We start from the raw sequence: 21,790 nt of genomic DNA on the forward strand, positions 1-21,790 counted from the left end.
AAGTGTGATAAGAGGACACCATTGATGATTTGAAAGACGGTTTCACGCCAGAATCCACGACTTCTGCATTCTGAAGAAGCCAGAGTGTTTGGTATCTGTCTCCTCCATTTCACTAAGATCACCAGTAGCAGGTTAGCAGCATCTAACCCAGCAAATGGCACACAGTAGAGACTCAAAGTTTGGCAAACATTTGGGAAGACTGGCGCTATAAAGAGATTCAAGTATAACGTCAGAGGTGTACACTCCTTCAACATCATGGTGGTCATCACCAACACTCACATTTACTGAGCATTCCCCGACACTGTTCTACCACTTCACATATATCTTATTTCATCTTCCAAGGTTCCTAACAAATAAAAATCAGAGAAAACAGGACAGGACCATAGCATGTCTACATTTCAGTCTTACTGGTATCAGAAGTGGCAAGATTTATTTTGACATAGGTGATTAAAGATAATTGATAGAAGCTTAGCACTAAACAGATCATTTGTGGGGAAAATACCACTGTTAATAGTTATTATACCTCCGTGGTGTATAAATTTTATTTTCTATTTCCTACATTTTCTCTAAGTAGTAATTACTTTAAAAATCTGAAAGCAAGTAAGTAGACTTTAGGGATTTTACTAATGAGGAAACCAGGTGTAAGAAGGCAGAAGCCAGAGATGGCAGGAAGAGTAACCCTTTAGCACTGGTCCACAGTCAGGGGCAGAGGTCTGCCGGCCAGGTAACAGTTGATTGATTAAAGGTAAGCAGACTGGGGCCCAGCATTACTTAAACTAAAAACACCAGGATGTATTTTAATTATTAATATGAGTAAGTTACACAGCTATAGGGCATCAGTCTTGAAGGAAGGTTTCTTGGTGGTCTGGTTGCCACCCACAGAAACTGTGCTTCATACCCTCTAGGTAGGTAGTGATCGTGGAGCTGTTCTATGTATTATAATAAGCAGGGGGGCAAAGAGATTTAAATAAAAAGCATTACCCTGTGACTACTCCAATTAATACTTTAATTCTCTAATTTCTCCTTCCAACTTAGCAGACTGCACATGAAAACTGAACTTGTTAATAAAGTAGGAATGTGTTTGAACGGCCGAGACTCTGCTGGATGGCCAAGATCCTTGAAGATCTTAGGTCAAAGAGTCAAGAAGCTCTCTCTATTTTTTTTTATTCTTTTTTTATTTTATTTTATTTTTGCGGTACGCGGGCCTCTCACTGCTGTGGCCTCTCCCGTTGCGGAGCACAGGCTCCGGACGCGCAGGCTCAGCGGCCATGGCTCACGGGCCCAGCCGCTCCGCGGCGTGTGGGATCTTCCCGGACCGGGGCATGAACCCGTGTCCCCTGCATCGGCAGGCGGACTCTCAACCACTGCGCCACCAGGGAAGCTCCAAAAGCTCTATATTTTTAACTTGGCAGGTTACTATGGAAAGACGATGATGTCATTAACCACCTGAAGCACAAAACTATGAATTCTTTAAGTAATGTAGCAATTTATTGTGCAACAGAAAATAGAATACAAAGCCCTTGTTCGAACTTTCTAAATGACTGTTTTTCTTGACCTGGCCTGAAGTTTCAGGGGTTTTCATCAACACCTGTTTTTTGCATGAATTTCTCCTTTCAAGCCCTCAGCAGGTATCTAACCACTAAACCACATTAGGTTATTTACACAAATGGATCATTTTTAGCTCTTGGGTTCTATAATAGCACCTATGAATGTTCTTTTAAAACCTTTTCAAGAGGAATGAGGTGCAGCTAGGTGGTGGTGGAAGCTGTGGGCCTCCAAGGGCCCTAACTAAATTTCTGGGCACCTTCCTCATTTCCGCTGTTAAAGACTGAAGGATGATTGGAACGGGAAAGTCAGTATCCTGCTAGGGTAAGGAGATGAACACACCAGCTTAGTCTGTGGAGTTTTCCCTCAATGGGCTCCCTCACCAACAGGTCTTTACTTCATAAATTTAACGCAATTAAACATTAGGGAATGAGACATTCATAACAGAGGAACTAGTTTCCTCCTCTGAAGAATGAAATGATTGATCCAGATAACCTTTAATGTTCCTGAGAGCGCCGAGTCTGAAAGAACAATAACATTCTGAATCAACAGTTTATGTACCTTAAGAGAAATTTTTAAACGTTAAAAAAAACCCTCATGGGTAAACTAAAAAGACAAATGACAAACTGGGAAAAACATATGCAAACTATATCATAAAAAAGAGGTTTGTTTACAGGATACAGAACACTTCTAGGAGAAGTGGGCTAGAAATAAAGTCTTAACTATATGAAAAGATGCTCAACCACACGCTTAGTAAGAGGAATGAAAATTACAAGTAGACCAAGATTCCAATTTTCACTCTAAAATGAGCAAAAATCTAAATGTTCAACAAAACTGAGCAAAAATCTGAAAATTCAACAAAATCTAAACAACACATCCTGTTGGCAAGGCTGCAGGGGCAGGCACTCTCACAGAGTGCTGGTGGAAATGCAAAATGATACAACACCCATGGAGGGGGATTTAATAATATGTAACAAAATCATATATGTATTTACCTTTTGACTCATGAATCCCAGTTCCAAGAATCTCTCCCAAAGATTCAGGCAAACATATATATGTGTATGTGTGTGTGTGTGTGTGTCTACACATATATACACACACAGTAGAAGCAACTGCATTAGCAAGAAAGAGGAAATAACACAGATGCCCATCAATAGGGAAATGACTGAAAATACTACAGTATATTCATATAATAGAGTACTACGTAGCTGTAGAAAGGAATGTGGACCATCTTTCTGTAACGTTAGTCAATGATCTTCAAGATAAACTGTTACATTAAAAAAGATTAAATAAAGTATATATATTAGGATGTGACTTATCAAAGAAATTGGAAGGGGATATGAATGAGTACTTATTTTTATTTATTTATTTATTTATTTATTTATTTTTGTGGTATGCAGGCCTCTCACTGCTGTGGCCTCTCCCGCTGCGGAGCACAGGCTCCGGACACGCAGGCTCAGCGGCCATGGCTCACGGGCCCAGCCGCTCCGCAGCATGTGGGATCTTCCCGGACTGGGGCACGAACCCATGTCCCCTGCATCAGCAGGCGGACTCTCAACCACTGCGCCACCAGGGAAGCCCGAGTACTTATTTTTAAAAACAATTGAAAGATAAACCAAAAACTTTTTTTTTTTAAAAAAAGCTTACTTACAGAAGGAAGGTGAAACACAGGGTGGGTAATAGGTCAGTAATGGAGACCAGATTTCTCTGAATATTCCTCGTTTTGTAAATTTGACTTGGGAAATATGTAATGCATGTCGGAGCTGGCTTGTACTGGCTCTTGGTAAAGGTTCAGGTGTTTTGCGAGCTGGTTGTCTTTACCCTTGTGGTTTGCAATTGGCCATGGTGGGAGTATCTACACCACTGATTACAGCACACAGACCTCCCTAACCCCCAAGAAACATTTATCAGCACACTACAGGAACTTTAGGAAATTACCAAACAAAATTAAATTTTAAAAGAGCATTCTTAAAAATTGAAAGCAAAACAAAACAAACCTAACAGTGAATTGACTGGGTAGCATTACTACATTGAAATGAGCCATTTCAAGGGACCATAAGGCAGAGTGATTTGACTATACAGCTATAGTGGAAATACCAAAAGAATTAAAAAATAATCTTAAACCTTTTTCAATACTGTGGTGTGAATGTTGGTATTGTCATTCTAAGAAGTCAAAGTGTTAAGGAATAAAAAGCAAATAAATAACTACATTACTGTCATGAGAATGAGATTTTTAGTGTAGTACTAAGGAGCTAGAAATACAGGTTGCAGGTCACTAAGAAAACACCCTGTGGTCCTCAAACTGAATTAGATGTATTAGTATGAAGTTATGATGTCTAATATTTAATTAACATTACATGAATGAATCCCCTAGCTCTCTCCACTAAAAAAGCCCAGAAACAATCATCGAACCGGGAACAATGCACACCCTTAGGACCCAGGCACCCAGATTGTGGTCTCCAACTTCTATTTCCCACAAAAGGAACCAAGACTCCCCAATTACAGTTCTGGGTCAGGGCAAGTACAAAATATTGGACGGAAGAAGCTATAAAAGACTCCTCGATCATACCAAAAGGATTCAGAAGCCAACATGAAAAGGTTCCTGCTGACCAAAGATGGAGGAAAAATCTGAGCAATAATAACAACTGCCATGGACTGAAAAACATAAAATGCATTTAAATCCATGAGTTTATAGTGATACGCAAACACCTCACTGTGCCACCTCTGAAGAATGCTAGGAAATATGCTTATTGTTTTATACACTGGTAAAGGTATCTATCCTGCTTTTTCTATACAAACTGTACTTCAGGGTAACCAAATAGTTGGAGTATTTTTCTTTACAGAAGTATTCTAGCTAATAAGCAAAGGAGCAATGGTAGAATTAAGTTACCTAGGTAATGATCATTCCTAGTAATATCACAAAGAGAAACAACCAGCAATAAAAGGTCTCCTGATTGAAATACACCATACCACTGTCTATAAAGTATTCTTGGCCAAAAAGTATTTGTGTGTGTGTGTCTCAAGCCTGAATCAGATTAAACCTCTAGATCTAACTACCAATTTACAGGAAAAACAGGATACAGAGAAGCATGTTAAGTGACAACAAAATCCACATTGTAGGAAACTGTACAGGAAAGAGGACCCAGTTTCTCAACAAATAAGCTGTAAAGGGAGAAAAGAGACATGGATAAGAAACCTACAGTAACAGGGACATATCAATTAGGGGAAATTCATGAATTTAAGTTGAACAAACAATAAACAATCAGTAAAAAAGTATGAATATGTATGTATGCTACACATGTGCTTGTGTATCTCTACATATGTTTGTGTGTATATATATGTATATATATATGTGTATATACGTGTGTGTATATACACTTACGTGTGTGTGTGTACACACACAATTGGGGAAATCTGAAGTGAACTAAAGCATCTGATAAAATTAAGAAATAACTAATTTTTTATGTTTGATGAAGATACTATTTTAAAGAAAAAGAACTTATCTTCTGGAGAAATATACTGAAATTTCACAGGTGAATTGGTACAATATATGGGATTTAAAAATATGGGGGGTGATGAATGGAAGAAGGATTGAGTGACAGTGACTTGAGATTAGTTTAAGTTGGGTAGTGGGCACAAAGGCATTCACTGTAACCATTCTCTCTACTTCTATGGATAAGACTAAATTTTTCTATAGTAAAGTTAAAAACCATATGAACAAAAACAACAAAAATTATGTATCTAATATTAACAAGCTGGTAACAGAACACTGATAGCAGACTAAGACATTCCCACCTAGAAGTCCCTCATGATCACCTGAGAAGCTTTTTCTAAATATAGTCTCTGAACCACCATGATTTTAATGAACCCCAAAGACAGAAGGAACTGTGTCATGTACCCCAGGACTGTGGAAAGAAGGTTGAGAACCACTGTTTAAACACTGTAAGGGGGGGCGGCTGTACATCATTCGTCCAGTTTTTTATCTCCATGCCTGACATGCAGAAGGTACTCAAGAAATATTTGGTGAATTAATGATACCCTGGGAAGTGAAAATGAACATGCGAGCTTAATAGCAGCTAAATGCTAGATGTGCAAAAAACACTGATATTTGATATTAAAAAGCCACTTAGGTTACTGAGCTTAAAGAGCATGACTTTCTATTCTTTAAGTACAATGGGTTTTTATCATAAAGCCACAGACTAGTCACTTCCAACAGCTACAAGTAAACTCTTAGGATAAAAATAGTTTTAAATACACAATTGGGTGGGGTGAGGCTAGCAAATATTCTGATTCTACAATCTGTTTTGGACAAGACAGTGTTTCTTATGTGACTAACAAAGCAAACAGTAGTCAGATTCCTTGCGCTGAAATAAGTACACTGTTTGCAAAAAGGGTTGAGCATCCAAGGCTTATTCAATAAAGACACCACATTTTCCAACGTTAAATGGGAATATAGAATGACAAATACCCACATATATTTACATACCCCCCAAAGAAGGCATATGACCACTTGGTATGGATTTTGTCTTGTAATTACTAAATGGAGCCAAGCCCACTGTCTCACCACAGGAAACAGCAAAATACCTCAAGCACAAGAATAATCTAATTTTAAAGCTGGGAGGAGTTTAGAAACCTAATACAAACTTTTCATAGTGTTGAGAAAAAACAGACACCTAGAGAGGTTAAGGTGAAAAGTTCTGGAAATAGAGTAACCACAGAGGAACACTTGGTCTACACAGGTGCACAGAATGAAGGGCCAAGAATTAATCTTTGAACTTTCACATGAGTGATGTCTAGCAGGGTATCGGTCTCAATTACAAACAAATAAGTGTATGCGTGTGTCACCATATATACACACAAAAATACTAGAATATGCACTTCTAATAAATACTTTTAAAACAAATTCTACAGCCTAATATTCAAGGGCATCCATAATGTTACCTCACCTACTTTTTCAAAATCTTTTCCAAATGAACCATAGTAGATAGAAGGCAGCCACTTCTCTCACTTATCTTTGTGGTCTCTTACAGATGTAGTAGAGTAATAGTATAATTACAAAAACTATTGCATAGATCATTTTCAATGATGAAAGAATGATCAGAATATATAGAATGGATAAACAACAAGTTCCTACTGTATAGCACAGGGAACCATATTCATTATCTTGTGATAAACCATAATGGAAAAGAATATTAAAAAAGAATGTATATATGTGTATAACTGAATCACTTTGCTGTACAGCAGAAATTAACACAACACTGGAAATCAACTATACTTCAATAAAAAAAGAATGATTAGAAAATACAATCTTTCCAATTCTTCTGTAAATCTGAACTGATATAAAAGCCATATTTCATATATATCTGTGACTATTATATAGAGACATATAGGACATTGTAAATTTTTAAATATGGCAACCAATAACATTGTAAGTTTTTAAATATGGCAACCAATACAAGGTTTAAAAGTGAGAGAAGAAAGGAAGGCAGTGAGATGAGTTATCCACTTACATTTCTACAAGGTGCTATACAAGGCTTAGTTCAAAATATATACAGAAAATTATATGCAGGGGAGGAGGAAGGGAAGAAAAAGAACAAACCCTTATTTCACCTACTGGTCAAACATTCAATTACTGATCAATCCTGAATCCATACCACTTTAATTCTGCAGAGATTTTTTAAAAAGACGTATCTATACCTATTATGGAATTTTCCTTCTCACCTACTTTATGTGTACAGTTGATGTGATTTAGCTCCAAAATGATGAAATTTAGTAAGAATCAGAATTTGGCCTCTCAACTTCCTGTTATTAGACTCTTTAGGATCCTGAAAACTGATTTAAAGAGTCTCCTAACATTGTTAAAGAGAATACTAACCACTGAAAATTACAATGATAACATTTACTTTCATCTTTGGGGGAAAAAACGTTTCTAATTGGGCTGATTCAAGATCCCTGAACGAAACTGCAAGGTAAACCAATAATACTTTTAAAAAGCCAAAAGCAAAGTCTGAAGATTATTTTTCTTATGAAATGAATACAGCAACCTTATTTAAATGGACATGACAGGACCTTATCAAGTTAAGGGTTTTTGTAATCTCCACTGCAACTCTAAAGTAAAACCCAAAATTAAGCAATAAAATCTGAAGCCATTTACTGAACACAGTATAGTGTTGTAAACAATGAATTTAAATCCTTCAGGGTGCAATACAGCAGCTTCCCACTAGCTAGCTATTTTACACGTGGTAGTGTATATATGTCAATGCTACTCTCTCAATTCATCCCACCCTCCCCTTCCCCCCCCCCCCACCCAGTGTCTACAAGTCCACTCAGCTTGGTGCTCTGTGATGACCTAGAGGGGTGGGATGGGGGTCGGGGCGGGGGAAGGGAGGCTCAAGAGGGAGGGGATATATGTATACATATAGCTGATTCACTTTGTTCTACAGGAGAAACTAACACAACATTGTAAAGCAATTATACTCCAATAAAAAAAAAGTCACATACTCAGAATAATAAATAAATTCTTCAGGGTAATTATTGCTAACTCTACTATCAAATTCATGGATATTTTGCCTCTGTCTAAAAAATTTTAAATAGTATGCAAACACTGAAACATTTATATGCTAACAGTTAATATTTCTCTTATTAATGGCTGAGGACTTATATTAAAATTCTGAAATACAGGACTGCATATCTACATTTTCACTCGTGTGTTTCTCTCAAGCCTAAAAATAAGAATTGGAGTAAGCTATTTTCATAAAAATTTAGAAACATTCACGGACACATTAATGGCTTCACGTAATAACCGAAGTAAATTTAGATGATGGTTTAAATCCACACTCCCCTCCAAAAGACTTCTTCCCCTACTTTTATATACTACCAAGTATTTTCAACCAACGAACACAAGAATGTCCTTTCTAAAAATATAAAGGGGATAGGATCATCCCATTATGAACTAACCTAAACATCTGAGTAATAACTTCTAAAATAAAATCACAGAAAAAGATGGTGCATGGTTAAAACTATTAATATATATTTAAGACAAAGAGTTTATTTTTCAATAAGAAAACAAGGAAAAAGAGAGCCCAACCTGATCTTGTATGCCTGCCCAATAGAACTTTCCATCATAATTTGTGCTTTTCACCTCTGGGGCAGGGGGAGGAGCTTAAACTCTGGGTAACCTCATGTAGTAAGGGAAAAGCAGCATAAATACTGCATGGCAGCTCCCCCCGGGCACAGAGGAAGGCACAGAAAGCTGGTAAGAAACCAACTTCAGGAACTTCCAGCATCCAGGTAAGTCTATGACTGGTGGACTTCCATGTTAGCTTATTTGGAAACAAGCTTCAATTAATTATTTGTTTTTTGTGATTTAAAAAGATGGCTTTCCACTAAAGTGCACTTAGAAAGTTTAATTTGAATCAGTCTATTAAAAATAGTCCTAATTAAACTATATTTGTAAAAACATGTCCTAATCTGAATTTCAGTGTATTTGAGACTATTGGTAACTTCAGTCTATATCAAAGATCTTGAATTATTTAATACAGACATCCAATTACAGTTTCTGTGTTTCTTTTATTCAAATAACTTTATTTTCACTTGATTACCTGAATGTGGTTTTCAAAAACAACTAAGACATATACTTGTATAATTAACAAAATTATAACTCTCATTAATTTATTGAATATATTCAGAATATATAGGATAAGGTTAAGAAAAGTAGATAACTATTTAAAGAATTCATCTGTGAAACATCAGAAAAACAAAACAGGTCAGTCATGAAGCTATATGAAATTACTGTTTTTCAGAATCCATCTGAGAACATGCTGCCACAAATAGCCCTTCTGCTGCTAATATCCTTGAACTTGGCCCATGGAGTATTTTATACTGACCGATACCAAACACCTACAGGCATAAAAGGCCCACCATCCAACACCAAGACACAGATCTTCATCCCTTATACCATAAAGAGTAAAGGTAAACTGACCTATATGTTTTGCTCTATTAACTAGTGGGTTTTTGTTTTCTACAATCTTAATGATCTCTTTAACAAAATGTTTTAAATTTTATTTGGCGTTAAATTTATCTTCAAACTTCTCAATTAGCCCAAAAGGATTTATGGAAAAAGTAGGTCTATTCAAGAACATTCATATCCTTCACACAAGTATAGCAGAAAGATATACCTGAAGAATATTAGGAAATTTTAGGTATAGAAATTTTTTCCCTCAATGATGCTTTTGCACAAATAACTACCCATAATCTAGACATATTAATCCAATCAAATTAATGTTTAAGATGTTTTAACTAAAAATAATTGCCAACTGTATACAAAAAGAGTAGCAGGTTTATATATCTAAATGCTTACACATATTTACTTTTAAAATTTATTTTGCTAGCTTAGAAATACATACAAAATTGAGTCTTATTATCAAATGAGATGCTCTCCAAAGAAATTTAATAGGCAAACGAAGTAGCAATTCTCATAATTTTTAAATGCATTTTTGTTAAGTTTAGTAGTTAAGTGCACAGACCTAACTGCTTCAAACTAGCTATGCAACCTTGAGTAAGTTATTTATCCTCTCTGTGCTTTAGTTCCCTCATTTGTAAAACAAGGACCACCTCTTTCAAGGGCTGTTCTGAAACTTAAATGAGTTAATATGTAAAGTGCTAAGTGTTAGCTATTACTTCTACTACTACTATTACTACTACTTCTACTTCTCATACTACTTCCATTACTTCTACTTCTATTTCTACTTCTCTCCTCCTCCTCCTCTTACTACTACTATAGTACTGGTGGTGTACTGGTGGTGTAGCCTTAGACAAGTTTTATCTTTGTTCTTGAATCTATCCTTCACCTGCTCAGCTTTCTTGGCTACTATGAAGAGTACTGATATAATGTATGTAAAGTACTAACAGATCCTCAAAGAAGGGCAACTATTAGGTTTCATATTCACTAATTCCACTTAATAGCTATCTGGCACAAACTGCCCGTTACACTACAGAATTACACCGAGTATTATGAACTGATTGTAGGATTCAAATTTCTTTTCCATAGTATTTTTTCATTATGCTTACATATTTTATACTGTAAATAAAGCTATTTGCCATAAAAATTTTTATGCTTTTGGAGACAACCATTTTTAGCAAATTCAATGTATAGGATTTTCTTTTTAAAAAAGAAAGATGAAGGGCTTCCCTGGTGGCGCAGTGGCTGAGAGTCCGCCTGCCGATGCAGGGGTCACGGGTTCATGCCCCGGTCTGGGAAGATCCCACATGCCGCGGAGCGGCTGGGCCCGTGAGCCATGGCCGCTGGGCCTGCGCGTCCGGAGCCTGTGCTCCGCAACGGGAGAGGCCACAACAGTGAGAGGACTGCGTACCGCAAAAAAAAAGAAAAAAAAAGAGAAAAGAAAGATGAAATTTTAAATGTTTCTTGAAAGGTAGCTTAATGATCAAAACTAAATGCACAAGTACTCAACAGATTCTCTTGAATTTCTCAAAATACAAATAAAACATAAGAAAGAAAAAAGTTAGGAAAAAAGAATAAAAAATAAGAAAACATGATACTTTACTCGAAGCAACAAATGAAATTTGAAATGCTATAACAAACATATACTCTATGATCACAAATTCAGACTCTTTGTAGCTTACAAGACCATAAGGAACAGTTGTGAATTAAAATAAAATGCACCACCACTTTTAGAAGGTTAAAATATTTTCTATCTTTTCACCATAATGTACGGCACCATTTTTTTTGTAGAAAAAAATGAAAATGTATATCTTGTTAACAAATGAAAAGTTTAGAAACTGTATTTTAACTATGAAATCCACCTTAGTCTACTTGACAATACAAGGTAGAAACTCAAAAACATTATTATCCACTGGCAGTCAAACGAAGATAAAAGCCCACAATTTACACAAGCAAAACACTGAGTTGATAACAGATGTACAAAGAACTCCTGTGCAATTCCTAGGCACATCTGTTCAAACAGGTTAAAAGAGAACTCAGTCCAAAAGACACTAAATTATGCTGCAGAGGGTTCCACAACTGGTGGGCACACAAGTGCCACATTCTGACACAATCAACCACTTCGTGGGCATTTAAGAAACTTCTCTACTGGGTAATCGTTATTCTTTGAGGATGGTGCCACCCTATCAAGCTACAAACAAGGGCTTGTGTCCCTCAAGAATACAACAGAAATCACATTCTTTCATGTACTGGAGAGGTGGAGCACCTATTAGGGTAACATTCTAAGTGATAGAGATCACTGTCTTTGGAGTTCCAGTCTCAGATGGTGCTCAATGCAGTCATTCTCAGTAAGACTTGCTTGCTTTTCCTCTCTACTTTAACAGTTGAACAGATTTCCAACCAGACCAAGACAATTATTTTTAGTACAGACATGATCTTTATAAGATTCTGAAGCTAACCCCAATTTAATACGGTTTGCATTTTTTAAAATGTCCTATTTTATTCCAAATCATTAAAAGAAATCCTTTACTTATTCATTTATTCTATTTGCAATGTATCAATGCTCATTTATACATACAGACATATCATATATGTACACTAAAGTCAAGCAACAATACATGTGTAAACACATGGAAATCTCTTCCATAAATTAATTTTTTCATAGTCTTTTTCCTGATGTCATTTTCTTAAAATCTATGAGTAAATAAAACTCCACACATTTGTTTGCAAATGAAATATAACTTCTAGTTAGTACAAAATATAAAGATACCCAAATGAATTTCCTATTTCAGTATATCTGTTTTAATGATTCTGCTCTGTATTTTGTTTCATTTGTTATCAAATGTTTTTCAAATATCATGAACACCTCTACCCAAGACTATAATATTCTCAACTACTGTTGGCTGACTACTTCTTACATGCCAGTTAATTAATATGAAAGATTTTAAATGTGCCAACAACTAATAGTTAAAAGAAACTATACCCATGAAAATACATTTTCAAAGGCAATTTACAATTCAATTCATTTAATCTTAATTCCATTTTAGTCTTCATTTTGATATTTAAAGCCATTAAAGATTTAGTTAAATGGAGTTTAAGCATATTAATACTTTCTGTACAAAAAAGATGTAGCTCGAAAGTCATAGTTATAAGTCATTTTCAGGGTTTTGACCAAACTATTTGACTACTGCGACATCTACTAAAACTATCATTACTATGAACTGTTTTCTGACAGCATAAGAATCTAAATAGTATACACAGGCATTCTAACTATATTTCTGAAAATTTATTAAACATTAAATTAATTTTAATATAAATCCTGCAAGTAGATATTTAGAAACATAAGCAATTTCATTACCATCTTTGCTAGCTATCAAAGAATTTCTCTGAGAAAAAATAAGACTATTTTATCTAGAGGCTTACGATAATGCTGCCTAAAGATTCTTTGACATAGTAATGCTTCCGTAATGGTATATCCTAATGCCAGCAATGTCTGTTACATCCCACCTTAGACTGACTAAAACTAAAACCCTGGACACCTCTTAAAGCACTTATCAGATAGACACTTGTTTTATTCTCTTTGTGATTAAAGTTCTCATAGGAGGTGTTTTGAGCTTTTCCTATACTTGTTGCTCAATAGCATGCTTCGCATCACAGTCACTGAATAAGTAATTTTTTAGTTTAAATTTATTATATCAGTATAAGTACTTAGCTCAAATGAACCCACAGATCTATGAAATCAACAATATTTGCGTTAATCAAAGAAAACTTTATATAAGCACTTTAACACTACTGTATGTACCTTGCCCATTAATTCTCTAATTCCTTGTTCCAATGTTAATAACGGAGAATGTATGAGCTCACGGTATGTACTGAGGTTAAAAAAAAAAAAAAGTCATCCTAAATCTAAACTGTTCAGCAGGGTCATGGCAGACGTAAATTAAAACAGACTGCATCTCTCCCTTATCTTATAGGATAGCTTTTTTGAGGGAAAGTTGTTATTCTTGTTCTTAAACTTGTTCCCATTTATTCTGTACTTGCCTTTTTCTTCTTTATCTGTCAAATGCCTTTTTTTCCCCCTTCTTTTCTAGGTAGATGATTTTCCTAAAATAAATGTGATAAATTTACCTCCAATGCGCTCTTATTCTAAATGAATTCTTCAATCCCAGCTTATTTTCACGGATCGTTAGGATGCAATGGAAGTACCACGGTAGCCATGATCTTGGGAAATCATCTTCTCTAGCAGTGTTTTTTAAAACAATATAAAATGTATTGTCAAACCATTTAAGACCAGTCTGCCAAAATGGTCTGACTGATACTGCAATGTCCTGTTCTCATTTATATTTTGAGAAGCAATGATTCCTTAGCATTACTAACCACCCCCCACCCGGACCCGGTATGTGTACTGGGCATGTCTTATAGGTATATCAGTAAGAGGAGAGGAAGGTATTCCTGGTCCACCAGGCCCTGCTGGACCTCGAGGGCACCCAGGTCCATCTGGACCACCAGGAAAACCAGGCTATGGAAGTCCTGGACCCCAAGGAGAGCCAGGGTTGCCAGGACCGCCGGGACCATCAGCCACTGGGAAGCCAGGTCTGCCAGGACTCCCAGGAAAACCAGGGAAGAGAGGACCATACGGACCAAAGGGAGATATTGGACCAGCTGGTTTACCAGGACTACGGGGCCCGCCAGGGCCACCTGGAATTCCCGGCCCAGCTGGAATTTCTGTTTCAGGAAAACCTGGGCCACAGGGACCTCCAGGAGCCCTGGGACCCAGGGGCTTTCCTGGAGAAAAGGGTGCACCAGGAGTCCCTGGTATGAATGGACAGAAAGGGGAAACGGGATATGGTGCTCCTGGCCGCCCTGGTGACAGGGGTCTCCCAGGTCCTCAGGGTCCCATGGGACCACCGGGCCCCCCTGGAGTGGGGAAAAGCGGTAAAAATGGGTTTCCAGGACAGCCAGGTATCAAAGGTGATCGAGGCTTTCCAGGTAAAAGGGGGCCAACTGGCCCACCAGGCCCCCAAGGTCCTCCTGGGGAACAAGGACCAGAAGGTACTGGAAAGCCAGGAGCCCCTGGAGCCCCAGGCCAGCCAGGGGTTCCAGGGACAAAAGGTCACCCTGGGGCTCCAGGAATAGCTGGGCCCCCAGGGGCTCCTGGCTTTGGGAAACCAGGCTTGCCAGGCCTGAAAGGACAAAGGGGACCTGTAGGCCTTCCAGGGGGTCCGGGTGCCAAAGGGGAACAAGGCCCAGCAGGTCATCCCGGGGAACCAGGTCTGACTGGACCCCCTGGGAATATGGGACCCCAAGGACCAAAAGGCATTCCAGGCAACCACGGGATCCCAGGCCCTAAAGGTGAGATGGGGCCAGTCGGGCCTGCAGGATACCCTGGGGCTAAGGGAGAAAGGGGCTCCTCTGGGTTAGATGGAAAACCCGGGTACCCAGGAGAACCGGGTCTCAGTGGTCCCAAGGGTAACCCAGGGTTGCCAGGCCCAAAAGGTGACCCTGGAATTAGAGGACGTCCTGGCCTCCCAGGCCCTGAGGGCCCAACAGGAGCTAAGGGAGTGCCTGGGCACAATGGTGAGGCTGGGCCAAGAGGTGCCCCTGGAACGCCAGGTACTAGAGGTCCCATCGGGCCACCAGGCATTCCAGGATTCCCTGGATCCAAAGGGGATCCAGGAACTCCAGGTCCTCCTGGTCCAGCTGGCATAGCAACTAAAGGTCTCAATGGACCCACTGGGCCACCAGGTCCAAGAGGGTACGCTGGAGAGCCTGGCCTCCCAGGGCCCCCAGGCCCCCCAGGCCCCCCAGGCCAAGCAGTCCTGCCAGAGGGCTTTGTGAAGGCAGGCCAGAGGCCTTTTGTTGGTGCCAACCAGGGAGTAACAGGAATGCCTGTGTCTGCTTTCACTGTTATTCTCTCTAAAGCTTACCCAACTATAGGTACTCCTATCCCATTTGATAAAATTTTATATAACAGGCAACAGCATTATGACCCAAGAACTGGAATCTTTACCTGTAGGATTCCAGGAATATATTACTTCTCCTACCACGTGCATGTGAAAGGGACCCATGCTTGGGTGGGCCTGTATAAGAACGGCACCCCTGTAATGTACACCTATGATGAGTACATCAAAGGCTACCTAGATCAGGCTTCAGGGAGCGCCATAATCGATCTCACAGAAAATGACCAGGTGTGGCTCCAGCTGCCCAACGCAGAGTCGAATGGGCTGTACTCCTCTGCGTACGTCCACTCCTCCTTCTCAGGATTCTTAGTGGCTCCAATGTGAGCATATTCCCACCGAGCTAATATGAATCTGCCTGAAAAGGCATTCCCCAACTCCACCCCACCCCACAAAATGCATATGGAGGTAGGCTGCAAAAAAGTGACCAATTTTAGTTTTCCAAAATACAGATCTGAGCTTTCAGACATAGTGTACAATATGTGAAAACCCTCTCAAGTTTCTAGTCAGCAATCCTAAGTCTCTCTAAAGTTTTCTGTGAACTCCTTCCGTATTTAAAAATTCTACCATAAAAGTACTGCTAAGCTAAAAAAATAAAATGATCTTAAAAAACCCTGAAATGTGATGCTAAATCATGTTAAATTTGATTTTAGAAATTCAGCATTTCCTTTTAAAATAAGCCTGTTTCTAACGATTAACAGGAGAATTTCTAGGAAACATTCAGGAGGTGTCATGTATATTTATGGGACTTAAATACTTGAATATCCAAATTTAAAAGACATTGTATACCCTAAGATCTTTCTGATGGCGCATTACTCAAAGGCTTACGTGGTCCCCTTCATCAATATCTATTCAAGTACACAGGTGCATATAGACTTTCTACAGCTCTCATAAAAAACCCAAAATATTATGTTAAAAATAATCTGAAATGCAAGGTGCTTTAGTCGTGAACCTTTTCAAACTTTTCTGTGGTTGCACGAAAGCTTTCTGTATACCATTCACAACTTGGGTAGTGAAGAGTATACAGATGATGTCTGTATGAATAGGATAGGTCAAACAAATGATGTCTGACCTATTCTATTTATTTGACAGAAGTGTGATTAATTTGCTTTAATTCCTTATTCAGTCTTATGTAATATGATTTTGTGGGTTTACAGAGCATTAGCATATGTACCTTGGGCCTTCCATTCCAGTGAAATTATAATTGATGTGAAGGATTTCAAAATGTGACTAGAAATGAAACGATGTTATTTATTTATGCTCTGTACTGTATTTTTATGTTGCTGTTTAAAACTTTTAAGCTGTGCCTCACGGAATGTTTTATCTACTCCTTATTTACAATGCAATAAAATAACATGAATAGATTATTATGCTGAATTTATCTGACACCAGCAATTTGCTATTCTCAACCATTTTTGTAAGGCTTTTCATTTTACAAAGTTAATAAAAAGTAAAATGATAAAGTGGTGGGTAGCTTTTATAGGTGTCATGGTTATGCCCTCCTACCGGAGATGGGCATTCCCACACACCCAAGCACTCAGTGTGGACTGTGAATAGCTATCAAACAACCACATGTGATCTACAAGCCAGGGTGAAGGGCTGGTGGCTGGGATTAGAAAAGTAAGACAATCACCCAAACGTAGTGATGTTTTTCTAGGAAGGAAAGAAGGAGGCAGCAGAGAAATATGTAGTCTGAATAAATATTCTGTAGTTACTATTTATTACCTTGACATGTTTTTAGTCATAACATTTAGGATTATTTTGATGGCTTACACTACATTAAAAGGAAGGCAAGCAATTTTTATGTCAATCAAAAGGCAACATTTTTCTCAGCTGAAAAACACTGCTCTTGAGCAGCCATCGGCCCATTGGCTGAATTAGGGCACTCTGGTTCAAATAATCAGGGTAACATACTATAAAGGCATGTCTTAATTCCTTAGAAGCAATCGCTCTGTGTAACCCAAGCAAACCTGTGGATGGAACCGTAAAACCCTAGGCTTGGGTTGGTGATATCTCTGCTCCCATTCTAGGTGAGCCGGTCCTGTTTTTAAGCAATAAGAATAGAATTTTCACTTTCCCTATCTGTCTATAATTACAATACTAATGATTACAAGTGTCACCAACCTTCATTCCCAAGCCAGGAAACAGCAAATTCTGGGGAACCCACAAAATGACCCTATTGGTAAGCATGTAAAAGACGGCATATCTTAGGATACTGGCCATTATGGCCACGAAACAGAAATGAATAAAAGAACCTCTTAAAATATAACCAGTATCAACTTTATGGCAATATTTAAAACCAAATTAAATCTTAATTACGGAACACAGAAAAATAGGTAACTTCTAAGTAATTCATTAGATACACAGCATTGAACAAACATCTAAAGTCTCTCTTCACGTTACTCACCTTTAAAAGCTGACATTTTATAATTATGTTGTATACCAGCAACTATGTCCTTCCAAAAATCAAATGGTTTTTGACCATTGTTCTGCGAAAGAAAAAAGAAAATCCAAATGTGATACATGTAATAGTTTTGTTTTTAAGCATAACAGAAAACACCTGACAAACAACTATAATATCACTGTATTGTAAAATAGGGATTCATGTTTTAGAAAACATAACAGATAAAAACTTCTCGTTTTTCTAAATGTGATTTTAGAAAGAAATCTTCCATGCAAATCACTGATACAGAGATATATACATATGACTAAATATTAATATAACTCACATAACCCAAATAAAATAAAAATTTCCACTCATTATAAAATCTAAACATTATAGAATAGTTTTAACACATGAGCAAATCTACAATGTTATAGCCTGTGAGGTACCAGAATGTGTCACTTCATGTACCATGGCATCAGTGGAGCTAAGAGACCTGAAGCCTTAAAACCTCAAAAGCTGGTTACTGTAGAATTCTGTGCACATTTACTTGAGTTTCAGTATAAAAGAGGAGCAAGTCTCTATTATTAAGGAGGTTCCTAATCCAAAATTCAAATCATTTTTACTAAGATTTTTTTTAAACCAGAAAGCAAGTAAACAATTCTACAACGTTATCACCCTGTGCTTCCTTGGAAACATTAACCAGTGTCCTTCTATCTAAACAAAGACCAACTACTAGATATTATTAAATTATATAAAGTCCAATTTAAAGACTGGTGCATTTGTATATAATCACTATAAAATGAGAGACTGACTCCATCTCATAATAACTTCTATAAGCCAGAACTATTGCTCAACAGAAACTTTCAAAAACATACAAATTAATTCTGATTCAAAAATAAACCATTATCTAGTCCTATCAGAAACATTAACATTGTGATTTTTAAAGACAATATATGCAAAAAGGAAAGTGATTCTGCCATAAAACCAGTTTCTGTTCATAGGTCCTAAACTCTAGGTATAAACTGATATAACCAGAGATCTATTTAATCCTGATACATAGGATAAGGAAAAAGTCTATATGCATTAAACTATGCCCAGAATGATGAATTTAAAAATTTCACCTCATTTTTCTGGTTTTATACTATTTACAATGCTTAAAAGGACACATGGAATTTCCTTAAATTTCTTTTATTTATTTTTAAAAATTCTGCTAATGAAACCAAGAAATATTCTTTCCATACGCAGGTTTGGTATTTTCTTTTTCTAGACTATCGCACCCCCTGCTGCAGAACAGGTTGATTATTGGTGGGGTCGGGGAGGGAGAAGGGATGGTCACTATTTAATTTTCCAAAAATATTTTGACCAAATACTCTATGTTTTTCCTCCTCGGTCACCTCTGAAACCACAAAGAGGAAACTAAGTAAAATCTCAACTCAAAAGACATATATAATTAAGTCCTCTGATTTATAGCTAAATACACTGCACAGTTTCTAAAAAATGAGTCCCCACTCACCTTTGTTAAAGAGTCCACCACTCTGGCACACAGAAGAGCTCCAGGCAGGTCAAAGTAGTTATCATAAAAATAATATTTTCCTAAAAAGAACAAAAATTTAAACTGGGAACAAATTGATGCCTCGTTTATGTGACATACACAGAAACTTGGCTGAAGAGAGACTAGATTTTGGTTTCGCTACTTAAAGGGGCTTTTATTTCAATTCAGAATCACTCCACTACAGCCTATCATCACCTGTTAAAGAAGGCTTCAGCTACAAGGCTACTACAAGAAAGTTAAAAAAGGATATCCATAGTTAAGCACTTTATTAAAAAATATTTATTTTTTTAATGTGAAAATTAGACCATATCCCAAATATGAAACAGATTATGAAAAAGTCACAATTTAAATTATCAATGTCACTGAATTATCATCAACCTGACACTGGAATACAATGAAGTGCTCCACACAACAGTGCCTTTGCAAATCTGTGCTCTGGTCCCCTAGAGCCCCGCATTCAATCTTCATACAATTTCAGACAAACTTCAGTACAATGTTAAGAACAGCCAGGGTGAAGAGAAGAATAAAAAAATCAGATCACGTGAGGACACAGTGTGCTTATCTTAGAGAAACTCGGAAGCACAGGCCTGGCACACTCTAGGGTCTCTGGGAGGAGAGGGATTTGATTAATCCTGTTTGGCCCTAGGGTAGAATTAAACTTCAGCCCTTCCTTGGCACCGATGTCATTTTTGACTCTGCTGTGCCCGGGCAGACGCTTTTGAGGACCCATATCACATCCCCTTGGTCCGCGGCTGACCCCAGCCACAGCTGTGCTATACAGCAGCATCCTACCTCAAGCTCACCTGTGCCATTCCCTTTCTCTGAGAGCCTCTGGAGCCCACACGGCAAGCCTCAGTCAACAGGGTCAGGAGCCAGTGAACGAATGCTCCAGCCTCCTGTCCCCTGGACTGACAGCTCTGAGAGGTGTTCTCTGCACTTCTCCTCAGGAGTCCCGGTGGAATCCAGCTCCTGCTGTTCTTTCCTTCCACGTCACACCCTCACAGCTATCTCACTCCCGCATACTGCGATCAGGAGCAACCGCTCTGCTCTGAGGGGGAACGTAACCTCAGAGTCCTCTAGAGAACCCTCGGTACAAGGAGGAATCCAACAGAACCAATACATGGAGTCAGATTTCAGTTTAATGTTAAGAAAGTACTTTTCAGATGGTCATAATTACTCTTGTGCAGAGTATTGGTAACTGCCTGATTCTGAGTCCCCACTCCTCCCATTTGTAAGCTGTGTATGAGGTTATGCAACACAGCTGCCTGGTTCCTTAGTGTCCACCAAGCACAATGTCCAGCATATTGCAGGCACTCAATAAATGTTTGTTGAATGAATGATCTAAAAATAGAGCGGATTACTGTCAACCCTTGAGCAACATGGGTTTGAACTGCATGAGTCCACTTATACATGTATTTTTTTCAATAGTAAATACTATAGCAGTGCATGATCTGTGATCTGCAGTTGGCTGAATCCACAGATGTGGAACCTCAGATGGGGAGGAACCCCAGGTAGGGAGGGCGACCATAAAGTTATACTCAGATTTTTGACTTCACGAGGGTAAGTGTCCCTAACCCCTGAGTTGTTCAAGCGTCAACTATATTTTGGAATGAAGAAGTGTCACGGGTGAATTAGGAGAAAACTCTCTGCAAGGGCCAGATGTCTATCCCTTTAAATGCTACTTAATGCCCCTCACGTCTTCATGTCAAATTATTAAGGATATATAAGGAATAAAGTCAAAGTTCTGTTAATTCACAAAATGGTTGCATAGGTTTGTATGTCCTTTCCCTCAGTTAAGAATATTTTGGTTAGCATAGTCTTCCTGTTTTTTACTCTCTCACAGCTGAAATTGTTGTGGGAACATCTCAGACTCATTTTCATTCCCAAGAAAGGTTAAGATGTCTTTGTCAGCGTGAGGAAAAGCGGGAATTTGGAGGAAAGGGAGAAGCTATTCCATGTACGCTTCTGCCCACACTGCTATGCTATGAGACCAAACACTCCAGTGCTGCAGGGACCAAGACAGTGGGCACCGGTTCCCAAGGCTCACTAACCTGCACTGTATCTAACCTCTTGGCCTGTGACACCAGAGTGACCTGCCTGAACCAGACAGCCAGCTGTCTTGGGCACTGTGGGAGCAGGAGGTGTGTCATCGTTGTACCCTTGCTTTTCCCCTCCCCTTTTTCTCCTTTTGTGGGCATTAATAGATGAAATTCAGTTTATGAGTTGAAATACGGATTATGAGCCTTGGTTGAGGATCTAATCAAAGAGCTCAGGGGTTGGATGAGAAGGACGCATTGACTTCCATCCTCAAGGCAAGGGGCTGATGTCACTCGACTATCAAAAATGGGCTAGATGACCACCGCGTGGACATAACAGGGTTTGTGCAGCTG

At 38.3% G+C, this 21,790-nt stretch overlaps 2 protein-coding genes across 2 annotated transcripts in view; one reads left to right on the top strand and one right to left on the bottom strand.

Annotated features, from left to right (window-relative positions):
* The window catches only part of NT5DC1 (5'-nucleotidase domain containing 1), a 120,393-nt gene that overhangs the window by 86,046 nt on the left and 12,557 nt on the right, over positions 1-21,790 (bottom strand). The window contains exons 5-6 of the mRNA XM_060030061.1: positions 19,362-19,441; positions 17,870-17,951 (exon numbers count right to left, since the gene is read on the bottom strand). Of these exons, the coding sequence (XP_059886044.1) occupies positions 17,870-17,951; positions 19,362-19,441 (162 nt within the window). The remainder of the gene's footprint in view (positions 1-17,869; positions 17,952-19,361; positions 19,442-21,790) is intronic.
* On the top strand, positions 8,803-15,789 carry COL10A1 (collagen type X alpha 1 chain). Its single transcript, XM_060030567.1, has 3 exons — positions 8,803-8,835; positions 9,348-9,516; positions 13,928-15,789. Exons 2-3 carry the CDS (start codon positions 9,363-9,365, stop codon positions 15,787-15,789), a joined length of 2,016 nt encoding a protein of 671 aa, XP_059886550.1. The 5' UTR covers positions 8,803-8,835; positions 9,348-9,362.

Source organism: Delphinus delphis, chromosome 14 (genome assembly GCF_949987515.2).
Source record: "Delphinus delphis chromosome 14, mDelDel1.2, whole genome shotgun sequence".
Classification (NCBI taxonomy): domain Eukaryota; kingdom Metazoa; phylum Chordata; class Mammalia; order Artiodactyla; family Delphinidae; genus Delphinus; species Delphinus delphis.